Source organism: Leptonychotes weddellii, chromosome 6 (genome assembly GCF_054177405.1).
Source record: "Leptonychotes weddellii isolate Sample4059 chromosome 6, ASM5417740v2, whole genome shotgun sequence".
Lineage (NCBI taxonomy): Eukaryota > Metazoa > Chordata > Mammalia > Carnivora > Phocidae > Leptonychotes > Leptonychotes weddellii.
The window spans coordinates 22,965,811-22,990,788 of NC_138374.1; the positions used below are offsets into that span (position 1 = coordinate 22,965,811).

The 24,978-nt window shown below is 55.6% G+C and overlaps 1 protein-coding gene across 3 annotated transcripts in view; it reads left to right on the top strand.

Annotated features, from left to right (window-relative positions):
* The window catches only part of SH3PXD2A (SH3 and PX domains 2A), a 229,086-nt gene that overhangs the window by 109,557 nt on the left and 94,551 nt on the right, over window positions 1-24,978 (top strand). For all 3 annotated transcript variants that reach the window (XM_081822806.1, XM_081822804.1, XM_081822805.1), the window contains exons 4-5: window positions 6,702-6,778; window positions 16,170-16,261. In XM_081822806.1, coding sequence (XP_081678932.1) covers window positions 6,702-6,778; window positions 16,170-16,261 — 169 coding nt within the window. The remainder of the gene's footprint in view (window positions 1-6,701; window positions 6,779-16,169; window positions 16,262-24,978) is intronic.

Here is a 24,978-nt window from a genome sequence, read left to right on the forward strand (position 1 = left end):
TGACCCTCCTAAGGGCATCAGGCAACACCCACATTCATGGCACCCGACTCCGTGCCAGGGATTGCCAGGGACAAAGGGAGTTTATAGAAAGTCATCTCTGCCCTCAGGGTGACTGCAATCCGGGGATACAAGACTGTCACGTGTCAGGCCAGCTCTGCGGATGCTCCCATAACCCCGTGTAGTGGGTTGACTAGGTAGCCCCCCAGAATATATGTCCACATCTGAATCCCCAAACCTGTGAATATGACCTCATGGAAAAAGGGTCTTTGCAGATGTAATTACATTAAGGATCCAGAGATGAGATCATCCTGAATTGAGGGTGGGCATGAACCCAAAGACAGGTGTCGTTATGGGAGAAAGGCAGAGGGAGATTGAGACACAGACGGAGGCAGGAGGCCACGTGAAGACAGAGGCAGAGACCAGAGTGATGCTGCCACATGCCGAGGAACACTCAGAGCCACCAAAGCTGCAAGAGTCGAGGATGGATTGTCCTCTAACGCCTCCAGAGGGAGCGTAGCCTTGCCCATGCTTTCAGACTTCTGGCCTCAGAACAGGGGAGAATAAATTCCTGTTATTTTAAGCCACCAACCTTATGGTATTTTGTTATAGCCGCCCTGGGAGGCTAAAGCACCGCCTTCCCTTTTTGTCCTCAGATCCAATTAGATGGGTAGGAGTGTCGCTCGTGGAGAACGAGGTCTCTCTGCCATGTGGTCTGGGGCCTCCGGGCCCTGCTGTGGCCTCCCCTATTTCTTAGCCCAGTCCCCTGTGACGCTCCAGGCTCTCTGGGCTGCACTGAAGGGAGAGGGTTGGGAGCATCTGTGCCCTGGGAGACCGGGGTGGCCTATGTACCAGGGGGCCCTGAGATGGTGGCTCCCTGATGAATTTTCTGGGACAGCAGGAGATGGGAGGTGAGAGTGAGGTGACTGCCAGCGGGTCCTGGAGGCTGGCAAAGGAGGGCAAGGCAGGCAGTCAAGGAAGGCTTCATGGAGGAGGCCTTGGGATGGGGAAGGGGGCCCAAGGTGCTTCAGAGAAAACCAAACTCCTTTCTGTGGCTTGCATGACTGCTACATGGCTTCTTTTCTGTCTTTCAGCTTCCCTGTGTGGTTGCCTTTGGCTGAGCACTCTTGTCCTAGAGCTCCCTCTCCTCCTCAAAGTCTCCACCAAACTTCCCTGATCACTAGCTGAATTCTCCCCGCCGCCCCAGGCATGCCCCTTCCCATTACCCTGCTTTATTCTCTTTTAGCGGTAGGGGGAGACACATTTGTAACCAAACTACTTACTAGATAGGAAAATTGTGTACTGTATCCCTTCTCTGCTTATCCCCTCCCCAGTTCAAATGTAAACTCCTTGAGAGCAGGGTCCCCATCTGTCTTGTTCTCTGTGGTGTTCTTAGCACCTGGAGCTTCAAGACAGTGATGGATGGATGGATGGATGGATGGATGGCATTCCAGATGGCAGAGAAAGCAGGGGAGACGAGGTTATGCGAGGAAGTATACATGCCCACATACACACTGCGAACTTGGAGAAGAGAGGCTGCCAAGAATAGATCAGCTTGGAGGGACCAAAAGAGGCCCCGAGGCGAGTCCTTTCCTCCTAGCCAGTGCCCTGGTTAATGAAACAATTCATTCTCTAGAAGCCAATGCCAATTACTAAGACCCATCAGGTACCGCTGAGATGCCTCATTGGTATCCTGGGTGGGAGGAAGCAATACATCTGCCCCCCAAGCATGGGGACCTTCCTGAGTCAAAGCCCCATCTGTGTGTCCTGGCTCAGAGTGGACACTCCTTGTGAGAAGCTCAGGCCACACTGGGGACTGGGGCAGAGATTGACCTCTGCCAGGCAATGCCCACCAACCTGTGGCTGATACCTGCCCCACCAGAGCAGGGTGGGGAACAGGAAGGACAGGGAGGTGTGCTGTTTCAGGAAGCTCTTTCTTTCCAGAGCCCACCAGACACTGGGGTCCCCTCTCCTTCCCACTTTGTTGGTCCATTCCACCGGTCTGCTTGTATCGGATAGGCAGAGACCTCAGGATTGTTTGTACGTGGTACGCCATGACGTATCCCACCATCCACGGTTACTGCTTACACAGTTCTCAGTCAGCCCCCAAAGCAGTTGTTCCCCAGACCACAGCATAGCCCCTAGCAGGGTGGAGATGTTGATAATGCTCCCATCACACACAGAATAAAATCCTAAGTCCTCACGATGGCTCTCAAGGCCTTACTTGATCGGACCCCAAAGAACTCTGGATTCATTGCCTTCTCTCTCCCCCTTGCTATGTGAGCTCCAAGATCCCAGGTTGAAATCTCCATTCAGCCACTTAATAGCTGTGTTACTTTGGACAAGTCCTTTCTGAGCTACCATCTCCTGTGCAGAGTAGGGATAATAAAAGTACTTGCTTTGGGGCGCCTGGGTGGCTCAGGTGGTTGAGCGTCTGCCTTTGTCATGATCTTGGGGTCCTGGGATCAAGCCCCGCATTGGGCCCCCTGCTCAGTGGGGAGCCTGCTTCTCCCTCTCCCTGCTGCTCCCCCTGCTTGTGTGCTCTCTCGCTCTCTGTCAAGTAAATAAATAAAATCTTAAAAAAAAAAAAAAGTGTTTGCTTCAACGTCGTGAGGTTAAGCAAGAGAATCCAATGGAAAGCTCTAAGAATGTGCCTGGCACATAGTGAGCACTTGGCTACTATTTCTGCTTGTCTCGCTCCTCCTCTGTCCCTCTCAGTCCCACCACCCCCACTGTGCACATCTTAGGGCCTTTGGAGGGAGAGCTGTGGAGCCCCAGGCCTTCCACCTCCAGATGAGACTGCAGAGGCCACAGTGGAGGAGGAACCCGCTTCAGGGTCACAGAGCCAGCCTGTGGCCCAGGCAGGACTTGAACCCAGGACTCCTGCTGAGGCCCCCTGCTCCTTCTGCTTGTCCTCCCTTCTCAGCCCAGCCCAGAGTGGCAGCAAGCAGGACCTACACTTATGTGCTTGGACCCCATCAGGCTCGACAGCGTTCTTCTCCAGTTTAAGGAATGAGTTACATCCTGAGGTCTGTTTCATGGCCCGTGTGTAATCTTCCTTATGATGCTTTATCCTATTTCTGGGGCAGCATCTGCGTGGCTTTGAAGACTCTGGCAGGAGCTATGAACAGGCTGAATTACATTTACAAGAGGCCTTTAATGCCCTGTGGTCTTGGCTTCTTTAATGGGGATTTTCCTCCTCCTCCTCTTTTTCTCTCTCCCTTTTAATCCGGTCCCCGGTATGGCTTTCCCAGTGCGGTCTGGATTCCTAACAGAGAAGTCAAGACCAAAGAATCCCTTCCAGATCTTCCCTCCCTCTTTCCCCTTCCTACCCTCTGCGGCCTGTGCCAAAGCCCCAAGAAAAGAAAACGTTGCTCCTGTCAGGATTTCAGTGGGAAGGAGAGAAGCCCTGTTGGGGTTCCAAAAAATCAGCCGGGAAATGGCTGCTATGGAAATTCTCCTCTGACTTTGCCCCTGAGCAACAGACCCATGAGCCTTGTGTGTGTGTATTGGGTGGGGGGGTGGAAGGTGTCCGGCCAGAGGCAGGGCGGCCTCACTTGCAGGGGGTGGGCGCGAGGGGCAAGGTAGGGGTGCCGTGCCAGTGTGGGCGGGGAGCCCATGCACCTGTCTCCCCACCTCTCCCACCTCCATCCCTCCCTTCTCCCAGCCTTCTGCACCTTAGGGAGGCTTTCATTGTCCCTTAACTATTAGTTTTCTGCTGGTTCTGCCTGCAGTGGGATCAGGTCTTTTGTGATCTATGTACCTATCCCCACATCTCGGGGACACCAAACTCAGAGGAGGGGTCAGCCTTGAGATCGGGGCGTTGGAGAGGGAGGCAGTTTGTCTCCCATGTGCCTCCTTTCCTTTTCATCGCTCGCCAGGATGGGAAGGGACAGGAGTGCTATTTTTGGAGAATGGATAGGTCGTGTTTCCTCTCCTTCCAGGAGGAGCGCAGGGTAGAACCAGGTCTGCGGGCCTGGGTCCCCGCTGCGGTCTCCCCTTCACTTTCCTCTGCTGCTCAGACGAGTCCTCCAGGTGGCCGCGTGGCCACGGGCGTCCCTGGGCCGGGGGAACCTCCAGCTCCCGAGGAAGGAGGCTCAGGCAGAGGGCTCAGAAAGCCCACCCAGGGCTGCCTGGCATCTGGTCCGGCCCGAGAGCAGGTCTCCTGCTGCTGCCCGTGTGGTGCCCACGCCGTCCCCAGGGCTGTGCGCATACACCCCCGCGGCATGCGGGGAGTAAGGCGACAGGCAACCAGAAAAGGGGTAGGAGGCAAGGAGGCCAGGAATACCAAATCTGTGATATCTTCCCCCAAGGAAGAGAGGCTGTCTCCCGTGTCTTGATAAATCGTGTTTTATCTCCTTTCAAAAGGAACACACATGGCAGAGCCGATTTATCTTGATGACGTTGTCCAGTCTGCAGAGGATCGTGCCTCTGCCGGGGAGATGGCCCATGTGCTGGGCTTCAGAGAGGAAGGCAGGGGAGAAAGCTGGAGGGACAGTCCAGGAGAGGAAAGTGAATGGGCCAGCGGGTACCTGGGGGACACCTTCTGCTGTGTGCAAAGCCTTGTGCTGAGTGGAGTGTGGTGCCAAGGGGAGGAAGGAGCTGGTCTCACCCAATGTGGGGGGACATGAGACACAGGGCTGGTGACCGGGAGCTCAGGCGAAAGCAGCTGCCTTCAGTGCCCCCCACCCCTGGACCCCTACCTTCACCTCTATCTCCAAAGGCTGCTCATGGGAACAGCCGGGGGCTTTGTTCTAGCCTCACAAACCTACTCGGCTGAAGTGCCAGAGATGGGATGCTCTCAGAGGGGAGCTGGTGATAAATGCTCCTCGCTCGCCCTCAGTCAGGATACCTCTGAGGTAGAGTCCGTTTTACTATCCCTTGGAGTTCCGCAGCGGACCTGAGCTGTGGCTCCCCGTGGGGATTAGCTGGCTGGGTACCACTTCCTTCCCTTTCCTGCCTTCCTTTCCACGCCCCCCTGGTATCTTCCAGGAACGGCTCCCAAATAAACCACTGATGTGCTTCATCTCTGGGTCTGCTTCTGGGAAACAGCCTAAACCACGACAACGCTCAGTACCTCCCTAGGGCCTCGATAGAAGAAGCTCACGTGAATTGATATACAAGCTACATATTTGTTCACATGCAATGGCAATTATCTTAATTAGAACTCCTTTGATGCAAGTGATAAAAATCCATCTCCAACTAGTTGCAATAAAAAATAATTTTTTTGCTTTATACATGTGACAGGTACCAAGTAGACCCTGGGTTCAGAACAGCTATGTCCTCCAGCTGCTCAAATGATGTCAAAGGAATCTGCCCTTTGTCATCTCTTTACTCTGCTTTTCAACTGTTCAGGAAGCATTTATTGAGCACCTACTTTGTTCCAGGCACCGCTCCTTTCTCTCAGGAGGTTTCCTTCTCAGGCAGTAATAAAGATGGCTATGAGAAGCTCCAGGCTTTCATCCATCCAGCTCAGCGACTGTGGGAGAGAAAGGGCTCTAGCAGAAGTCTCAGGGCTGACCCTCCTTGGGGCAGATCGGGTCCCCTGCCCATCTCTGAGCCAATCACTGTGACTCTGGTTGGCGGGGCTGGGTCACATGTCTACCCTTGTTGCCAGGGAGTGTGGTTGGCCCCTTTGAACCACAGGGACTGGGAATGGAGGAGGGAGGCTCTCCAGAGGGAAATCAGGCAGACAGGGACAACAGATGCCTATTACACCTCTAGGACCAGCACTTCACCACTTGTTGAGCCATGTGGGTTCTAAGAGGTGCCACACAGGCCTCTGATGGAAGGAGGCTATCAAATACCTGTAACATACAGCAGAATGGGGCACATGTCTTAGGAATGGACAAAGTGTGTGGATGTTCTGGAAAGAGGGAGATTACTCCCAGCTTGGCCAATCAAGGTAGGCCTTCTAAAAAGGGGGCATTGACCTAGACATTGATGACCACAGGGCACAGTGTTAGGACTTGAGAGTCAGACCAAGGAGTTCAAATTCTAAGTTGAACCGGCTGAAAAGGACTATGCATTGATCTAGTTGTTAAAATGGAATTGGGCTAGCTCAGAAGAGCCTGCTGGGAAGGTTTGAGGGGCTGGCATTTCCTGTAAGCCCCGCCCACACCTGCGGAGGGGTGTACCAGCCCGTCTGCACCATGGCCTGAACTGCTAGAGGCTGTGTGTACAGAGAGGCTGGAGAAAAGTCAGGCTGGGGCCGCCGTGCTCCCTTGGCGTTGGCCCGCACCCGCCCTGGAAATAGCCACCCACCTAAACTAAGACTAGGAATTCCTGCCTGGCTGGCAGGAATGAATGCCGATTTCTCAAGGAGGGAAGGGCCTGAGAACAAAACCCAGCGTGTGGGTTGGGCCGTCCTTTGTATTTATTCGTGAGGTCACTTGGGAGCCGCGCCCACGTCAGGCCATCGATCCTGCCATTAGACCCGGACAAGGTGATTTGGCCAAGATGGCAGCCTCGGAGGCTGCTCCCGTGCCCCAGAGGTCCTGGGCCCTCAGCCTCGGGCGCCTCCTGCCCCCTGGGAGAGGTGACTGCTCCTCTCTTGTTTTCTTGACAAGGGGCAGAGGTGGTGGCTCTTGGTGGCCAGCTAAAACGCTGAGAAGCCGAGGGAGAGGGGAATGGGAGGGCAGGAGGCCCGCGTCCCATGGCAGCTTTCCCCAGAATCACCCGGCTCACAAGCGTCTCTCTTCCAGGCAAAATCCTCTTCCGGAGAAGCCACATCCGGGATGTAGCTGTGAAGAGGCTGAAGCCCATCGACGAGTACTGCCGGGTAAGGCTGTGTCTGGAGGTGGGGGGGCGGGGGGCGGGGGCGGTCCATCTGCCAGAGAGTCTGTGCATCTGGGAAGGAGGGCCGTCTGTCCCAAACCTCCTGCTGTGGTCTAGCAGGTGCGGCCTGACGCCCAGAAAGGCCAGGGCAGTGTCTGAGTGTCCCTCGAGGAGGGGTCACTCGTGACTGGGCCACCCTCTGGGGCACAAGGGCCTTGGGATCACAGCTGAGACTTGACTTCTTTCAGGACATGCCCATGTTTACAAAACACTATTTTAAATCACTTCCAGCGGCTTGGGAGCTCAGGTCTCCCGCCGACGGGATGTTCTGTGTGTGACATTTTCCTGGACACAGGAGAGCTGTTGCTTTGAATTACTTTTGGGACCAGAATTGTTGGAATCAGTTCTGAGTTCAATAGCACCTGAAACCTCTGAAATGCCTGTTTGTTTATTCACGGAAGTCCTGATGGTTACGGATGTTTATGTACACATTTTTAGCCGTGCAAATGCTCACACTTACACTCACACACACAGAGAGGCATGTGTGCCACGGGAGCATGAAAACAGCCAGTGCCAAAGAAGAGATGGGAGAGTGTCAGCAATGTCATGAGGAAGAGCCCATTTGTCTTTCCCGTCGGACTAGAGGCCGGGACCCCTGCAGTGAAGATGACAGGCTCCCACTTCAGTAGCCTTGGCACCTGGCCTCCGGATGGCTAGGCTACCTGGGTTCAAAACCCGCACCAGCTCTGTGAACTTGGGCAAGCCACTTACCTTCCCAGAGCCTCAGTTTCCACATCATAGGGAGTCATAGGGAGGAGAAGAGCAGCTCCCCACAGAAGGCAGTTATGGGGAGGAGAGGAACTGACACAGCCCAGGCACCAGCAAGCGTCCGGCACAGGGGATGTATTCAGTCGGCGCTGGCTCTTGATTATTATTACTACAAGGCGTAAACAATTCAATGTTCCCACTGGCTTTCATGGAGATAGGATTTCTTAGTTAAATGAAACCCGCTGTGGAGTCTGACTCAAGAATCCTGAGGAGAGGCAAGTGTGGGATTGTCTTTGGTTGCAAGCGCTGGTATTAGGGTGGGAAGAGGTGGGATCGAATCCCACTGCCCCGCACCCCCACTAGCTCTGTGACTCTGGGCAAGCTAGTCTACCTCTCTGAGCCCCAGTTTCCTTCATGTATAAAACAGGGTAAAGACGGCTCCCTTGCAGGGCTCCTGAAGGGGGCTGGACAGGAGAATGTGTATCATAGCGTTTGTTGCTTCTCAAATGCTCTGTCCCTACGTGGAGTTGTGGCTGCAGGGTCTCTTTATGTGCTAATACTTTATGATTCAGAAACACTATGTTGGGCAATAAAAATGTTTAAATAAGAAGCAAGTTGCTAAATGTGTTAACTGGTGCTCCCAAGCCAATAGGAAGACGAGCACTCCCATAGAGTCTGCATTAACCCAAGTTTCAATTTTGTAGCTGTGCTGATTATACTTGGTCACATTTTCTGCCTTAACCTAAAAAGAATTCCCCATGATAAATCCCTTAACGCGAGAAGCTCCTCTTCTTCAGATCAATATTCATTTCTCTCTTTAAAGCGCATTTGCCATTTCCAGTTCAATTGATGGCTGCCGCCTGAGCTCTTACTTCTCTTTATTCCTTTCCCAAGAAGTTAAATAAATGGGCACAGCCCATGGAGGAGGGGGCGAAGCGGGGGGAGGCCTCTCGCAGCTGGGGATTTATGGCTCACATCAGCCTCGGAGGGCATCTGCAGTCGGTGTGTCCTGGGCCATCCGGAGGAGGAAACCGATAACATCTTATCTACGGGGATCAGGCTTTGAACAGGACTCCTGAATCAGGATGAGATTCAGGGGGGCTGTGGGGCCCCAGTGGTGCTGCTGCTGGTGGCCGGGGGCGCCATTTGAGTGGGGTCTGCAAGAGGCGGGGCCTCCTAACCTGATTAGCCCACACAAGGGCTGCTCAGAGCCAGGCAACAAGGAGCAGCGTCAGGGGTTCAGCAAGCAGCCCGCCGTCTCCGAGGCCTCTAATTTACTCTGGGAATGGCAGGGGGGCAGGTCACTGCAGAAGTGACCTTTCATTCTGCTGAACTAGAAAGCTGGGATCTGTGCTCTGATAGTCAGAGACCTTGGAATGACCTTGGAATGGCCATTAGGGATAAGCCAGAAACAGTCCTTAGCCACTGCCCTCCCCCCCCACCCCCGGCATTGCACATCACAGTTCTGCCTCCTGATGGTCCAATCTATGGCCACTAGGGATCCAAGTTTCGCTCAGCATCACTGGCCCCCTCTGTGAATTCCATGATCAGTGCCATGTACGGTCTACTCCATGGCCAGCCTTTCCTTTGTCCATGTCTGTCCTTGGACACACTGCTGAGAACCTCTGGGGTTTTTATTTCCGATACCCTGAGTATGCAGCTCTGCTTGGCTGGCCAACGTCTTCCTTGGACTGTTAGACAACATGGACTCCCAGGCCGGGATTTGCTGGGGATTCAAATGCACCCAAGATTGTGAAGCTGGCTCTGCACGCAGAGCGACCAGCTCCTCTGCCAGGACTCAAGACGTGGAAAGTCTGACCGTGCGGTAGACCTCCCCAGACTTCGGGCTCCCTGCCCTCGCCGGCCAGCCGGTCCCTCTGCCCAGAGGTGGTTTCACAGCCCAAATCTCAGTGTTAATTTTAAACATATATGGAGCAGATTGGATGGGCGTCACGGAAAATTTACCGAGCACCAGCCAGGTGATTGTTTTATGTGGCACTTGAGGGCTGGGTGTCTATCAAGAGGGGTTCCAAAGGCATTTCTTTAACTCCATAAATTAATTTAATGGACAACATGGTTATGCGGTTAATATTTAATGGTTCTGTGGCCTCAAAAAGTCGAAGACTTTCATCTCACTAACAAGCGAGAGCTATACTTTAGGGGCTCCGACTAACGTTTTATAAGTGACTCCATTTACCCCGTTCCTGCGTGTGAAATACATGTTTGCAGTGTTTGTCTGTGGGATAAAATAAATATCCCGGGGCAGGGGGTGGGCGGGGGGCAGTGAGAGAGAGTGTTTGAGAATGATCAACTCGCTCTTTGCCATAGTAATGACGTTTATACAAGTCTCCATTTCCTGGTGGGTGCAACTAGAATTTTTTTTTTTTCCTCAAAAAGCTGAGATTGCTTCTATTATTCTGCTGTCCAAGATAGACTTGCTTTCAGGATCAATGTCTTTCTTTGTGGGAGGGATGAGGTGCTGGTTGTAGTCAGACAGGGGGAGGGGGGTCAGCCCTGAAGGACAGCCTTGAAGGCCCACCCTCCACATCACCCAGACTCATTCATTTTTATCCCCACTTCCCAGATTGAAAAACTGAGACTGTTTTGGGGTGGTGGTTCTTAGTCCCAGGCATCTCCCTCCCACCATGCATGGCCCATCATTGGCTCTCACCTTAATGGAGAGAAGGGTTCGTGTCCCAACCGAAACACACTCTTTGAAGAAGCACCATGGCTTCCTGTTATACTCAGTCCTGGATATAGGATTGACTGTTCTTGTGGCCCTCATTCTAAGGGCTGGCCTGGGCCAGGAGTGTTGCTGATGGTGAGACTGAGGCAGAGAGCGAAGATTGATGTGTTCATGCCTTCCAAGTGGGCTGGTACTCTGGGGAAACCCAACTGGTAGAATCTCTCCATCTCTGTTAGCCCACATAGACCCAGGAAAAGGATTTCCAGCCTGGGATAAAGCTGATTGTGTCCCTTTTCTCCTTAAAGACCCTCAGAGGAGCCCCCATTGCCCACAAGAACCTGTGAGGGGCTTGGCTGGGCCCTCTGTGGGCTCGTTCCAAGTGCTGCTCAGGCTTCAGCACCTGCCTCTCCTCCCGCCCTGCAGTCCAGTCCATCAGAAGTGCAGCCGTTCCCAACTAGCCAGAGTCCCTTAGGCTGCCACCCCTTTGCCCCTGCTAGTCCTTTTCCTGGGGATGCATTCAGTTCGCACGGTGCCCCTCCTAGAAGCCCCCTGACTCCCCAGGGAAAGCCGAGCACCCCAGAAAACTGTGCATGCCTCCAGGCAGGACACCTATCCTCCATAGGAGGACAGTTTCTGTCTGTCCACCTTCTCCGGACCAGAGGCTCCTTGAAGGCCACATCTGTTATCTTTGTGTCTCCAATAACAAGCAGGAAGCCTGGCCTCATGTGGGTGTCCAGCCAATATCTGCCGACAAGATACAAAGATCACACACAAGCAGAGGACACCTCCCAGGAGGGTGACATGTCCCCAAAGCCCCGATGTACAAGGAGCCCTTGTGACAGGGCTTCACTTGCTGCTGCGAACGAGACGCTATTTCCATTTCAAAAGGATTGCAGCTCCGTCTTTCAAAAAGAGAACTCCTGTGTTTGAAATACTGATTTACAGAAGTTCCGTGAGCCCAACTTCCTAGATGGGGATCCAGGAGAAACAGTCCAGGCAGGCCAGAGGCAGCCCAGGGGTGGGGCTGGGGGCAGGGAGTGGGCGGCCAGATGGATGGGACTCCAGCCCCCTGTGCCACGCCCCCACCCCACCCTTAGTCCCTGGGCTTTTACCCAGAAGATTTCCATTGATCAGAAATCAAAATGATGTTCCTAAAAAGAGGAAAATGTTTGATCCCGTGGAAAAAGCAGGATGCCCACGGTTGTTTTGCCAAATGTAAAACTTTTTTGTCCTTGGACAGACCTACCCAGAGTGGTGGGCTTTGTGGAGGGGGGTCCTTTCGAAGAAGGTCTGAGGACAGTCTGCCTGGGGCCCCCTCCCATGCCACCGCACTGGAGAGACCAGACTTGTGTCAGCCGCATCTGGGTGGAGGTCTCAGAGGTACACAATGCAGCCACCCTCTCTCTTATCTGAAAATGCGTCTTCTAGAATGATGACACAGTGCAAATGGTGGCCCATGTCAGTGGCTCCCAGAAAATGGTGTGGGGCAGGCCAGGAGCTAGAGACCTCAGGGCAGTTTAGCACTGGGGAAGGGGGGCACTGGAAGGACTGGCTGATGGCAAACCTGGGTGGCTCTTTAGCACCTCTTCACCAGTCTCCCCCAGCCCTAGGCACCCACTGCCCTCGGCTCCTTCCCTTGCCTCGTTTCTCCAGATCTGCCCTTAGCCAGCTCACGGACCCCCTGGACCACGGAATGGCAAGGTCAGAAAGGGACTGAAGTCAGCTCAACTGACGTGGGACAGGGGCCTGCATACTCTAAGCAGCCCCACGGGGCAATGCCCCCTCCCTAGATTCTGAGGCCTGGGAGGTCATGCTCGTTCCAGCTTTTCCCACATAACCTGAATCGAGAGGCTCGGTCAGATTGAATGATAGGTCAGACACTGAATTGACTCATAACGGTGCTGTTTGCAGTGCTGGAGCCGTGGGCTGTTGGAGCTGGAAGAAATTTCAGAATGTCCGTAGCCTGGATTCGTCCCAGCTGTGTTCCATGACTGTTAGTAGGACTTGTTGGAGGACCTGCTCTATAATCAGAGACCTGTGGGTAGAGTGCTGGAGGCAGTACAGACCGGAAGATCAGACAGAGCACAGGCTCTGGACTCGGATGGCCTCACTGAAAATCTTGCTTACTGGCTGTGTGGCCTTGAGAAATTTCTTAACCTCTCTGTGCTTTATTTGCTTCTTCTGTAAAACTGGAATTAGTCATAATGTGATGATTAAATGAGCCAATCCCCCAGCATGTCAAGATTATTCATAAATGCTGACCTAAACAAAGCCTGATAGGTTTCTTCCCTGCAGGACTTCTCAGAGCCTTTGCTATACTAATGAACATGGTGATCTCCATGACCAAGGTGGGGCATCTACAAGGCACCATTTCACATGTGCCCACAAAACTCATTTTACCTTCTCAAACAGGTGTTCCATGAGATAGCGTGAGATTCCAGAGCTAGTCTGCTTTATCCTAGAAGAAATGACAACCAGAGAGGTGAGGTGAGCTCACGTAGCAAGTATATAGGGGCAGGATTGGAACTCGAATTGAGGTCTCCCGACTCCCATGCCAGTGTTCTTCCTAGTATGCCTCACTGCACTCACCTAGAGAACAATAACAAGGACAATAGTGCAACAACTAAAATTTACGGACTGTTTACTCAGTGCCAGGCACTGTGCTAGGCTCCTCCTCATTATGGTCTCACTTAGCCTCCTAACAGATAGTGCCATGTCAAACCCATTGTACTGAGCTCAGAGAGGGCAAGCAACACGTTCAGAATCACACAGCCCATGAATGGTAGAGCCAGGACTCAAACCTGGCTGGCCCTGAGGCCCCGACTTAACCACCCCATGGCAGAAATCCTGAATGTCCAATGGCAGAGTTTTAGGCCTGGGTGGTGTCCTTGGAAATACTCATGTATGGCCCGCACCTGCTCCTCTCAGAACGGCTGGACTGGGGGGTTCCCCAGCTCTGGCAGTCATCACTGGCCCAGGCCCCGGGGACTGACTGCTCAGCATCTAGCCCTCCTGCCAAATGATTTTGGCCAGAACAGGGCTTGGCGGCAGCACGGATGGGAGCTGCCCTGAGCTGAGAGCCTCTCGTCAGCCTGAAGTCAGGATGAGCCCTCCATGCGGCTCCCTCCGGGGCTCTCTGTTAAATAAAGATGCCTCGGTGGTTCGACCAAAAGGCCTCTTTGTCTGAGGCCCTCACGGCCCACACGTCCTCTGCCCCCGGAATGCCGGTCTCTGTCGGCATGAAGAGCCCCTGTGTTCGCTGCTGGGGCTGCGTGAGCCCTTAGCCGGCCGGGGCCCGCGCCACGGGTGGGTGGCAGTGTGCTCAGCCGGGAGGGTGCTAGTGCTCTGGGCCGGCTGGAAACCTGCCCTGGCCCCTTCCCTCTTCCTTGCAGGGAGGTCACCCTGGCAGTGAGTCTGCACGCAGCCCGGGTCCCTGGTCATGGTTTCCCTCCTGTGTCCTGCCGGCCCGGCCCAGCCCAGCCCAGCCCAGCCCAGCCCTTAGGTTCTGCCTTGTGCGTACAGGCCTGATTTTCCCTCTGTCCCTGTCTGTCGTCTCTCTCTCTCTGTATATCTGTCTCTCCATCTGTGTCTCTACCTGTCTCTGTCTCTTTGTCTCTCTCCCTCTCTCTCTCTCTCTGTGTCTCTCTATCTTCCTCTTTCTCTCTCCTTCCTCAGTTTTTCTTTTCCTTTTCCCTCTACCCTCCCTGGGGGAGAAAACAGGTTAGGTAGGTTAAGTGAAAACCTGGACGCTTTGGGGGCAGTTTGCACCCATTCTACCTTCTAATTCTGCACATTAGCACAATAGCCTCAGTGTCCCCGTCATAAACAAAGGCAAGGATGTCTGCCTCCAGGACAGACTGTCTACCTCCAGCGACCCGTCATCACACGCGCTCTGGCAAGGGCAGAGGCTGCGTCTGACTCATCCCTGGGACCCCCGGCAGAGCCCCATGTCAGACGCACACACTGAAAGGCCCTCACTGTTTGTTGGATGAGTGGGGTCAAGGGGCCCAGGATGGTGCCTGAAACACAGTAGTTGCCCATTAAATGTTCATTTCCCTTCTTTTCTGTTTCCTGGCTGTTTGTGGGGATGGGATGTGTTAGAGACCCTTGGAAAGCCATGGGCTCTAGAAAGAACAGCTGTGAGTTGCCTAGTGTTGTCTTACCTGCTACAGTCGGGTCTTGTCTCATCTTGCCCAGGTGCGGGTATGACATCAAAAAGGACCATCGTGGTGGGATGCCTGGTGCTCAGTGCCGCACCTGCATGGTTTCCTGACCAGCTCAGAGAAGAATTGAACAATTGCTTCCCCGTTCCTTAACATTAGACTTCTCTTCTTGCAGTCAAAGACCACATGTGCTTTTTTTTTTTTTTTTTGCCCCATTATCATGTCCCACTACTATTGGGTATTGGGCTTGGCACAGCAAAACCCTTCTTCATTCATCCGTTTGAGCAAATACTTCTTGCCTGCCTGCTCTGTGCCAGGCACTCTTCTGGGATCTGGAGACACACAGTCAACAGAACAGAATCCCGACTGCATGGAGCTTACCTTCTAGCAAGTTCTTTTCCACCTTTGACAGGGCCTGTGGGCAGGCCACGTGGCCTCTCTGAGCCTCCACCTCCTCATCAGTAACATAAGGTTGAGGTCTGCCCTCAAGAGGACCATCATGAGGTTCCCAGTGACTCCGCACATGGAAGCCCCAGCACGTTCCTCGGTACAGGGGAGCTGCCAGATCGGGTCACGGCACCTGAAGCGGCCCCAGTGAAGGGGGCCCAGGGAGGCACAGGCACATGACAGGCTCCTGTTCAGCTGACCACTTACCTGGAGCCTCCTAATGAGCAGTCCTTTGCAATTCCCACAGTCCCAAGTTTCCCTCTCCCTTCTCCTGGCCCTGTCCCAGAGTTCCCTTGGCCCGGGCCCTCAGCCCTGCTTTGGCAGCGACTTCTCCTGTCTGTTTGGACTAAAGAACCATTCCAGTATCTTCTCTGAATACGGAATGGAGTGGCCAGGGGCAGGGCTTCACCTGGTCTCACGACAGCACCCCCACCCCGCCTCCATGTTGGGCAGGTCAGGGGTCCCCGGTGCCCCAGGCTACGAGGGGTAGAGAATGCGCTGGTGCGCAGCAGGAGCTCTGACCACCTCTGGCTGTCACGGCTCACTTTCCAACAGCAGATGCTCAGGACTCCCTGGAGGACAAGCTCACAGCCGGCCCATGCTCCTACCTGGACAGTTATCCCCGCCCGGTGACCATCTTCTCCTCTCAGTGTCAGAGTGTCTTTCCTAAACCCCCTTCTCTGCTAATCGTCCTAGGTCCCGTCGGATTCTGTCACAGCCCCCTGTTGTCCTTGCTAGAATTATCTGCTTGTCATTAAATAATTAATTGTGCAGTCAGTATTTAGGGACAGTGACTATCTGGCGATCCTGGAATGTGGCTAATAGGAGACGAGGCTGGTAGAATAAGATCTTGGGTTGTCAGGCTAAGGATCTTGGGCTTACTCTGTGGCCAGGAGAGAATTCTCTCAGGGTTCATGCAGAATGACGAGCTCCTTGAGGGCCCTGAGACCTAGGGATCAATGGACACTGTTTTTGGTTTGGTTGGCTGGTTGTTTAGTGGACGAACTGGCTGGTTGAATGGTTGGTTGGTTGAATTGCTGGCTGGATGGTTGATAGATTGGGGTTGACTGATGAGTTATTTTTATTAGTTGACTAGTTGGTTAGTGGATTAATTGGCTGGTTGGCTAGTGGATGGGATGGATGGAGAGCTGTTTTGTTAGCTAGCCGATTAGTTGATTTGTTGGTGAGTTGTCTGGTTGGGTGGGCGGCTGGCTGGTCGACTGTGTCGTCCACGGCACCGTCCTTGAGCCTCTGCCGTCACTGACAGCCCAGGGTGACCCTGCTTTGGGTTTTCATCAGACCTAATACCCTTTTTTCCTGTCTTTCCACAGGCACTTGTCCGGCTGCCCCCCCACATTTCACAGTGTGATGAAGTCTTTCGGTTCTTTGAGGCCCGACCGGAGGATGTCAACCCCCCAAAAGAGTAAGTGGCAACTCAGGTCTCTTCTGTGTGCTTTGAGGTGTGGGCCAAAGCTGAGGGCAGCCTGGAGAGGCTCAGGATGTGGAGACACAAGGAAAAGGAGATTGACCAAAGGGATATGGACCATTAGTCCCCAGGCTCTTATTGCCAAAGCTTGCTCCTCATTTCCCTTGACGCCAGGGCTGGCAAGTAAGGGTGTCTCTGCATTTGGGGAGCAGGTTTTCCTGCACACTCATTCTAGCTCACATGTTACTGTAAGGATCAGATGAGGTAAAAGAAAGTCTAATGGTCCCTCTGCTCAGATGTCCAGGATTAGCAGTCATTGCTCTTAATTGTTGCTGCTACCAAGCTCCCAGATGCAATGCAGGCCCGGGGAGGCATGTGCTGTCCAGGCTGAGAACTCGCCTGCTGAATAACTGCTGGGCTAGTTCATAATAGACATTAGTAGCCGTGTTTACAGAGGAGGAAACTGAGTCCCAGTGAGTTTAGGTGATTTCCCCACGTCACACAGCTGGTTGGGTATGTGACAGGCAGGAGGCTTGAACCCAAACCTTTGATTCCCAGTGGCCCCCATGCTGGCTGATATTTCCATGTTTGGGGAGAAATGGGGAACCAGGCAGGTGTCTCTTCTCTGGAATCAGGATGCTCTGGGTCTGATGTCAGGATGATATACCCAGTCATGCTGGTTTCTCACACACGTGACCAGACTCCATTGTGAGGGCCACCCTCTCTTGCTCAGAACAGTTCCCTCACCTGACCGGGTTCTCAGTGGAGACAACACTCTGGTTTCCACCAGGAGCTGATGAGCAGAAGAAGGCAGGCAGGCAAGTGTGTTGGCTAGAGGATGGGGGGAGGACTGTCGGGGGTGCTATTAGATCACCTCAGTCAACGTCTCTTTTCCCCTAAAATCTTAAAGTACCAGGATGGGTGGCAGAGACGCAGAGGGGGTGGGTACTCCAGAGGGAAGGGGAAGAATTGGACGGAGGAGCGATGTGGGACAGGTGGGAAGAGGCCAGAGGCCATCTGGTGGATGGGGGAGGAGACGTCTGAAGACAAGGGTGTGCATTGCGTGGCTCTGGGGACACCATTCACTGCACTGGGAACAGCGTCCACGGAGGTTGTAAAGCGCACCGTCTGCACACCCATACATGGCAGTCCTGCCGAAAGGGGACCTTCTCTTTTCACTCGTACTAGAAGACCAAGAGCCTGGAATGGCCTGGACCCGCTGGGGGAGAAAAACCTACCCAGCCCAGAGTCTTGCCATCTCTCTGATGGCTGCCATGGGCTTAAGAAACGAGCAAATGCTGCAAACCATCAGAAACTCCTCAGTGACTGGCTCACAAGGCAGACTCGTTGAAAGCTACAGAGAATAGGATGAGTTCACACCCCAGCTCTGCTGCTTACTAGCCACACAACCTCCAGGCAGGTCACTCCCATGGCTTCCCTGAGCTTCATTTCCCTCACCTGTGAAAAAGGGAATAGTGATGAATCCCTGTTCTTGCTACCTCCAGGGCTTATCTGTGAAAGTCAGAGGACATGAGGGCTGGGCAAGAGCTTCGTAAACAACAAAACGAGATAGAAATGTGTGTTCCACCAGAGGGAGAAGCACTGCTCTCACTGCACCTGCTATGTGTCAGGCTCATGAGAGAGGACTTAGATTCTTATCCCCACACTACAGATGAGGAAACAGAGGCTCACAGCGGGAGCCCGGACTTGAACCCAGACTCTTCAGGTTCATACAGAGGCCCGTACTCTTCCCACTGCTCCCGCCTGCCTCCCTGGTTTGGGAGGGGTCAGGGGGACTGGGGTCCTGACGCCTCTCTGTGTCGCTCTCCGTGCTGCTGCCCTAGCCGTCCTCACTCTCTCAGGGCAGAGGAAGGCTCCTGAGACCCCAGCAGTGGCCCCGGTCCATCCAGCTGTGATGGTCTCTCACAGCCTGCCCTTTCCTTTCCATTCTTCCTTCCATGGGGAGAGAAGAGATGTCCCTCCCCAGGCGATGGTCCCTGAAGTCCCATATGATCACGTGCCCACCAGAGGGGAGAGGGATCGTTGCTGTCGGGTGAAGGAGCAGGTCCATCGCCACAAAATCACTGACCCTGCCTTTGATCCGTGCCCCTCAGCCCCGTTCTCTGCCAGTCAGCTACATAAACTGGTCCTATTTCACCTCTCCACCTACGCACTCATGGCAATAGGTTGGCCTTTTGCCCGTTTCCAGAAGGCCCTCAGGAATGACGCTAGCCAGGCGTGGGGAGACGGTGGTGCATTGGTGAGGCAGTGGGCATGGCCTTGCAGAGCCAGGCTCTGGGGTCAGGGCCTGCCACTCAAGGCGGTGATCTCTGGCCATTGGCTCAACTTCTCTGTGTTTCTGTTTTCCCATCCCTAACACATGATAACGCGGGACTCATGGAATGGTCAAGAGGGCTGACAGAGATAACAAGTGGATGAAGACCACCCATAGGAAGGACTCAGCAGTTTTGTTCATGGAAGGTTGTAGAACAGAATGGAATGTGGCTCAGTGCACACTCCCCCCTGCAGATCACAGCCTGGCTTTTGCAGGGAGGGGTCATAAAGCATTTGCCTCCGAGTCACCATGGCAGTGGGGTTATCGGCCTCTTTCTTGAGGTGCTGCCAGCCACCTGGGCTGGTTCACAGCTGGTCTGGCAAGAGACGGCCTGAGACCAGGAAGCCCTCCAGCACGAGACAGACCTGAGGCTCAGGAAGTAGGGTCAGCTGTGGACAGACAGTTCTGAAGGGCTCCTCCTCCCTGGCCACGCTCAGCCTCCAGGAACTGCCAAGAGAGACGTGTGTTCCAGACCACGGTGTGCTTGCCGTTAAGAGCCCAGACCCGTAGGTGACCCTGGCCTGACAGGCTGACGATTTATCAGCCAAGGGCCCGCACCCCCCTGTCTTGAGCTGCTTGCACCTTCCCCGCCGGCCGCAGTACACCTCCCCCTCCATCCTGAAACATAAACACAGGATCAAGTAACAGTGTATTTTGACTGGGGGGGGGGGCGCGACTGTAGAGCGGCTTATCGAATTATCAAAGCCTGTGGATTTAATTGGAATTTTGCAGATAACCCCCTGGCTCTTTCAAGTGTGCTGCTGCAGGAGCCCTGCGGTGTGCACAGGGCCTGGGGGCGGGGGGAGCTGGGTTCCTTTCGCATCTTGCTGGGAAGGCACGGCTGTGGCAGCCCAGCCTTGGCGGGGGAGGCGGAGCAGGCCCGCGCCCCTCGGCTTTGACCCTAGGCCGCTCAGGGGCTTCTGTGGGGGGAGAGCAGGGTCCTCTTCTGAACAGCTAGCCTGACTCTAGACCACCAGCCCCACACGGAAAGGATGCTCCTTATAGACGGACACTTCAGGTGAGCCTGACCCAGCGCAGCCATGGTAGCGCCCCGTCTTCGTGCAGCCACCCCAGGAAGGCAGCTCCCGTCCTCCTGCCTCCCGCGACGAACACCGGCTGCTGGGCCAACCCCAAGCCCTGGCCCAGATTCGTCCCTTCCCTCCGCACCCCGCCATCCACTCGGCACGTCTGGTGTACACTGCCTCCGGAGTGTTTCCGGACCCAGGCTGCCTCTCAGCATCTCCCCTGCTGCCACCCCGAGCCCTCCTATCACCGGTCCTCCCATGGAGTCCGGCCTCCCTGCCTCTGCCCGTGCTCTCTCTGTGGTCCATTTTCAACATAGCGGAAGGAAGGATCATTTAGAAAGATGCGTCAGATCATGTGGCTCCTCTGCTGAAAATCCCCCATGCCTCCCACGTCCCTCAGAGTCAGGGCCCCCTCAGCCTGGCCCTCCCTTCCCTCCGACGGCACCCTCTGCCGCTCCCCCACTCCTGCTGCTCTGGCCTGCTGGCTGCTGCCCACCCCTGGCAGCCCTGTTCCCGCCTTGGGGTCTTTGCACTGGTTCTTGCCTCTGCCTGGGCCCCTTGGCCCCTCTCCAAGTGAGCCCCTTCGCCTGTTCCCACACCTCCGTCCAGTCTTTCCTCAAACCGCTGGGCAGCAGGGCGGGCCCTGGCCTTCGGCTAAAATCCCCCGGCGCTTGCCCTCCCCTTCCTGGCTTCATCCTTCCTTGGGGAGAACGCATCACCTCCCACACATGGCCTGTCCACACGTGGCCTGTCCACGCACGGTGGTGACTGTCGGTCCCTGTCACTGGGATGTCGGTTCTGGGGGAGTGGAAGCTTGTACCCGTCCTCTTCACGCTATATCCCCGGCGCCCAGAGCAGGTGCTCAGAGAACATCTGCCAGAGGAAAGACTGATCGTTCAGCCTTTGTTATAGTCTTACACGGGAGACAGCCCGTGACGGGACTCCGCGGAGGAGATCGAGGCCCAGAGAGCCGGTGTAGCTTACCTCATCAGCCAGCTGGCAGGCGGCAGGACCGGAGTCCAAACCCGGCAGGCTGGCTCTCGGCTGCCGCGCCTGACACGGCCCTAACCCCGCACTCGGCTCGTGCTGCCTAAGTCGGCCCCCTCCTCGAAGCACCCCCTCCTGGTCCCCACCTGGCCAGGGCACATGGAGACCAGCCTTGGCCCCTTGGACAATTGATTTCTTTTTGAGGAAGATGTGTTCTGGGGAAGCCCAGTGGTTGAATAGGAACACCCACAGGTGTGTGTGTGTGTGTGTACATATGCGTGTATGCATGTGTATGCATGTGTGAGTGCCCTGATGGGGGGGCAGAAAGGAAAAGGAAGATGTTAGCTTTCTTGGTTACTTCCTCTGTACTCCATGTATTATCTCATTTAAATCTCAGGCCGCCCCTGAAGTCAGTAATATTGTCCCTATTTAGCGGATGGGGAAACAGAGGCCCTAGCGGTACATGGCTTGCCCCAGGCCACACAGCTGAGAAGCCGGGGAGGCAGACCTTGAACAGGCCCGCTTGCCTGGGAATGGGGGGCACCGTCCTGTCAGCCACCCCCACCACACACCCCCCACCACACACACACACACACACACACACACACACACACACAACCTTGGGAGGGAACTGAGCATCTCCCCCTCCAGCCCGCGGCACATGGCCCCAGGGTAACGAGGGGTCGGGGGGTAGGGTGGGTGAGAGAAGCTAGTGATGATGTTCTTAGCATCCTCTCCGGGGACTCTGGGACAGCCTTAGTCACCACACCCTGAAGGAGGCAGAGAAAGACGCACCCCTGGAGCTTGAGGGACTCCAGTGCCACACAAATCCTGGGTTAACTCCGACAACCAGCAGAGCTTGGCCTCCTGGCAGCTACAACTGGTACCCCCGCAGTGCCCGAGGTCACGCCCGGCAGGGTCCTGGGGCCACACCTGCCGTTTCCGCCCTCCCAGGCTTTGCTGTGTTGGAGCCCCCGGAGGACCGACCCCCTGCTGGGCTGGGGGGCCAGGGATCCGCTGGTCTGGCTTCCGCTGGTGCAGGAGGCCCCCCAAGCAGTGGGTACCTGTGCTCTGATTCCCATGTGGTGTCCGCGATGGCAAAGGGGAGCTAAGGCAGGCCCAGGCTGGCTTGGCAGGACTTCCAACAGAGTCAGCCACATGACCCAGCAAATGCCTCTTTTCACAAGTTTAAATTCTCATTTAACTTAAAGGGTGAACGCAAAGGTTCTCAAAGGGACCTCCATGAGGCCTGTCTTCAGGGCCCTGCGTTGATGTACATTCCTGTTGGAAAGGGTCAGACCAGGGAGAGGTCCGGCCCCATGAGGACCCCCCTCTCCACACACACACACAAAGGCCTGAGACCTGCCTTTGCATCTCTCTGGCCTCCTGGGCCAGCAGCTCTGCCCTTATTCCTAGTCTGCTGTCACCAGAATGCAGCCAGCTACTGCCAGCCTCCAAACCCAGGCCTGCTGTCCCCTCCACCTGAAGCAATGTCCTGCCGCCCTCCCCACCTGCCACGGGACTACTTCTGGAAAACCGACCTATGGGCTACCCCCGGCTGCCACAGGGGTGGCACTGACCACATCCCACGCGTCTGTTCCTGGGTCCTTCCCACCATGGGAGCTCACGTCTCTGGGGCCTGGCCCTCTGTGGCTGGGCCCCAACAAAGCTGAGGCCATTTAACAAAATTGTCAGTAAAGCTGCCCACAGTCATGGGAGCAAGTGAGGAGTATTCTTGATCCGTCTGGAGTCACTGGTCTGGGTTCAGGAGCCAGCTCTACCTCGTGCTTCTCTGTACCTCCGTTTCCTTATCTGTAGAGTGGGAATCACCACGGCACCTGTGCCCAAGGGTTGTGGGGAGGTTGACAGTCTGGCACCAGTGAGTGCGCTCAGCCGGGGCTTGCGTCATCCTCCCCCGGGGGGGGGGAGGGCACGGCTGCCAGAAGCTGGTCTGTCACTCACGGTCCCCAGGCTGTGTTGCAGCCTGCTGGTGCCACCCAGCTATGGTTGACCCTCTGCTCTCTACCCAAGCCCATGGCAGGGTGAGCGTACGCACATTTGCCCCCCCGCCCCCATCACAGAGGGAAAGCAGAGGCTAGGCTGGGCTGCTGGGCTTCTCTCTCGTCACACGCTCAGCGTCCCACGCGTCTGTCTGCTGCCAGCTCACAGCCTGTGGCCCGCAGGACTCGCCGCTTACACACCAGTGGCACGTGGCGGGCCCACGAGGCAGGCTGAGGGTCTCCTGCTCCCTGCTGCCCCCTCTCAGCTCTAGGCTCAGGCCTGTCTCCTCAGCTTATTTCTTCCCAGGAAGCCAGCCAGGCTCCTGGTCAAATTCTTGAACTTGCATGGGAGGAGCAGAGCCTCGCTAAACAGGTTTTTGTTCAGCCCCAAGGCCACAGAGCCACCCTCTGTTTTGGACTGGAACAATGGCACAATGGCCCAATGTTTGGAGAGACCTGGGGTACAAGGTTGTGGGCCCAGAACTGTCCTTGCCCCAGTCTGCCCGGAGTGCTGGCTTCTGGGAGGCCACCTGCCACGCGGCAGCCCGGCAGACCAGCGAGAGAGGGAGGCTGTCCCACCAGGAGGCCTGCTCCGGGCAGAGGCCAGGGCTTGTGTCCGCAGTGGGGGCTGACCCAGAGGGCGCGGGGCAAGGGTTCCACGAATGGAGGACAGGGAAGATCAGAAGCAGACAGAGACTCTGGGGCTGGGGCGGGCGGGAGGGCAGGCCCAAGAAAAGACATTCCTCCGGGGGGTCTCCCAGCCTCCTTCCCGTCTGTATCTTGGAAGGGATGGAGGCCGTGGCTGCCCTCCCCCAGGAGGACAGGAGGAGCTTTGCCAGCCCTGCCTTGGGGACCCAGGAAGAAGACAGAGAGTATGGGGGTGGTGCAGACAGGCTGGCCCTGAGAATTTGGGGAGGCTCCTCCAGGGGGCACCCCGTCCTCCGTCCCAGTTGAATTCCAGGTCAGGCCCGGAGGTAGGCTGACTGCTTTGCTCCTGTCTGACTCCTGATGTCTTGAGTTAGAATCCAGGCTCCGCTGCCGATGGCAGGGTGACCTCGGGTTGATGATGGCGCCTCCTCTGTAAGTCACACCCACCTGCCTAGGAGTGGAAGAGAATTAAAGGAGATGATGTGCGTGGAGCACACAGTAGCTGCTTATCTTCTCTCCTTTTCCCTGGGAGGCAAAGGGAAGGTTGTGACAACAGCCCTGGAGAGAGGGTCTCTGCTGTGCTTCCCTCCTCAGCACGTATCCACTGAGCACCTACTATGTGCCAGGAGCTCATGGGCCGATGGACTGAAGGCTCAAGGTCGAAATTTTGAACAGAGTTAAATTAACTCCTGAGACAACAGTCAGAACACCCAGCTCTGCTTTGGCCTTGAATTAATCACTCCACCTCTCCAAATCTGTGAAAGCCTCTGGGTCTGTGAAAGTGGCCAACGGTAACCACGTGGTGGGGTAATGGGAAGGTTCAGGGTGCTAATGCCCGTAAGCACCTCGAGAGCGCCTGACCCAGCGCGGCTCGTTCACAGGAACTTCCGTTCTCCTTCCCTTTCTTCCAGAGCCCAGGCCTGGGTGCAGAGGGGCCACTCTGGAAAGGCTGGAGGATGGAAGTGGCCAGCTCTGCGAGCACTTGCCAGGGTTGGTGCTGATGGTGGGGTGCGGCTGCCCCCCTCCGCCCCCAGGCACCCCACCGGCAATCAAGAACTCCGAGGGGTCCGTGTTCCTGGCCTTCCCCAGGGGCACGGGTGGCCTGGGAACTGGAGTGGAGAGCCCACTCGCCCTGTGCTTTGCTGAGTCCCGGTGAGACCCTTGCCAGTAGGCTCTGCCACCACCCACCTGGCCTGGGACGTGGCCCACACTGTCCTTCCAGCCCCTCTGCCGTCGGCAGTATACAAATAGTCTCTTTATGTGGAGGTGAGAGAGCCAGCTGGATGGAGGGACCGTGGGTCCACTGGGAGCTGGGGGCTGGAACAGCACAGAACTTTATGCAGGCAGACCGTGCCCACCCCCTGTCGGGGCCCCCTTTGCCCTGGGTGGGCAGGTGGGAGGAAGGTGCCCACAGGAAGCTGATTCCAACCCACTTGAAAGGGGCATTGGCTCTGGGGAACAAGAGTTTCTGAGGGCCCGATGGTCGTGCTGGGTGGGAAGTGCAGGGAGGCCAACTAAATAGCCCAGCTAAGAGCAAAGGCTCTACGGAGAGAGGGTTATTCCGTTTTCAGGCCTGGCGCAGGGATTCAGCTCTCTCGAGTGGGAGTGGGAAGGAGGTGGTGGGATAGGAAAGGTGGAGGGGTCCGGGAGTGTGTGTGTTTCCCTGAAATCTTAGCCTCAGGAAGACGGTCCCCCACGGGCCCCTTCCCTTGCTCCCAA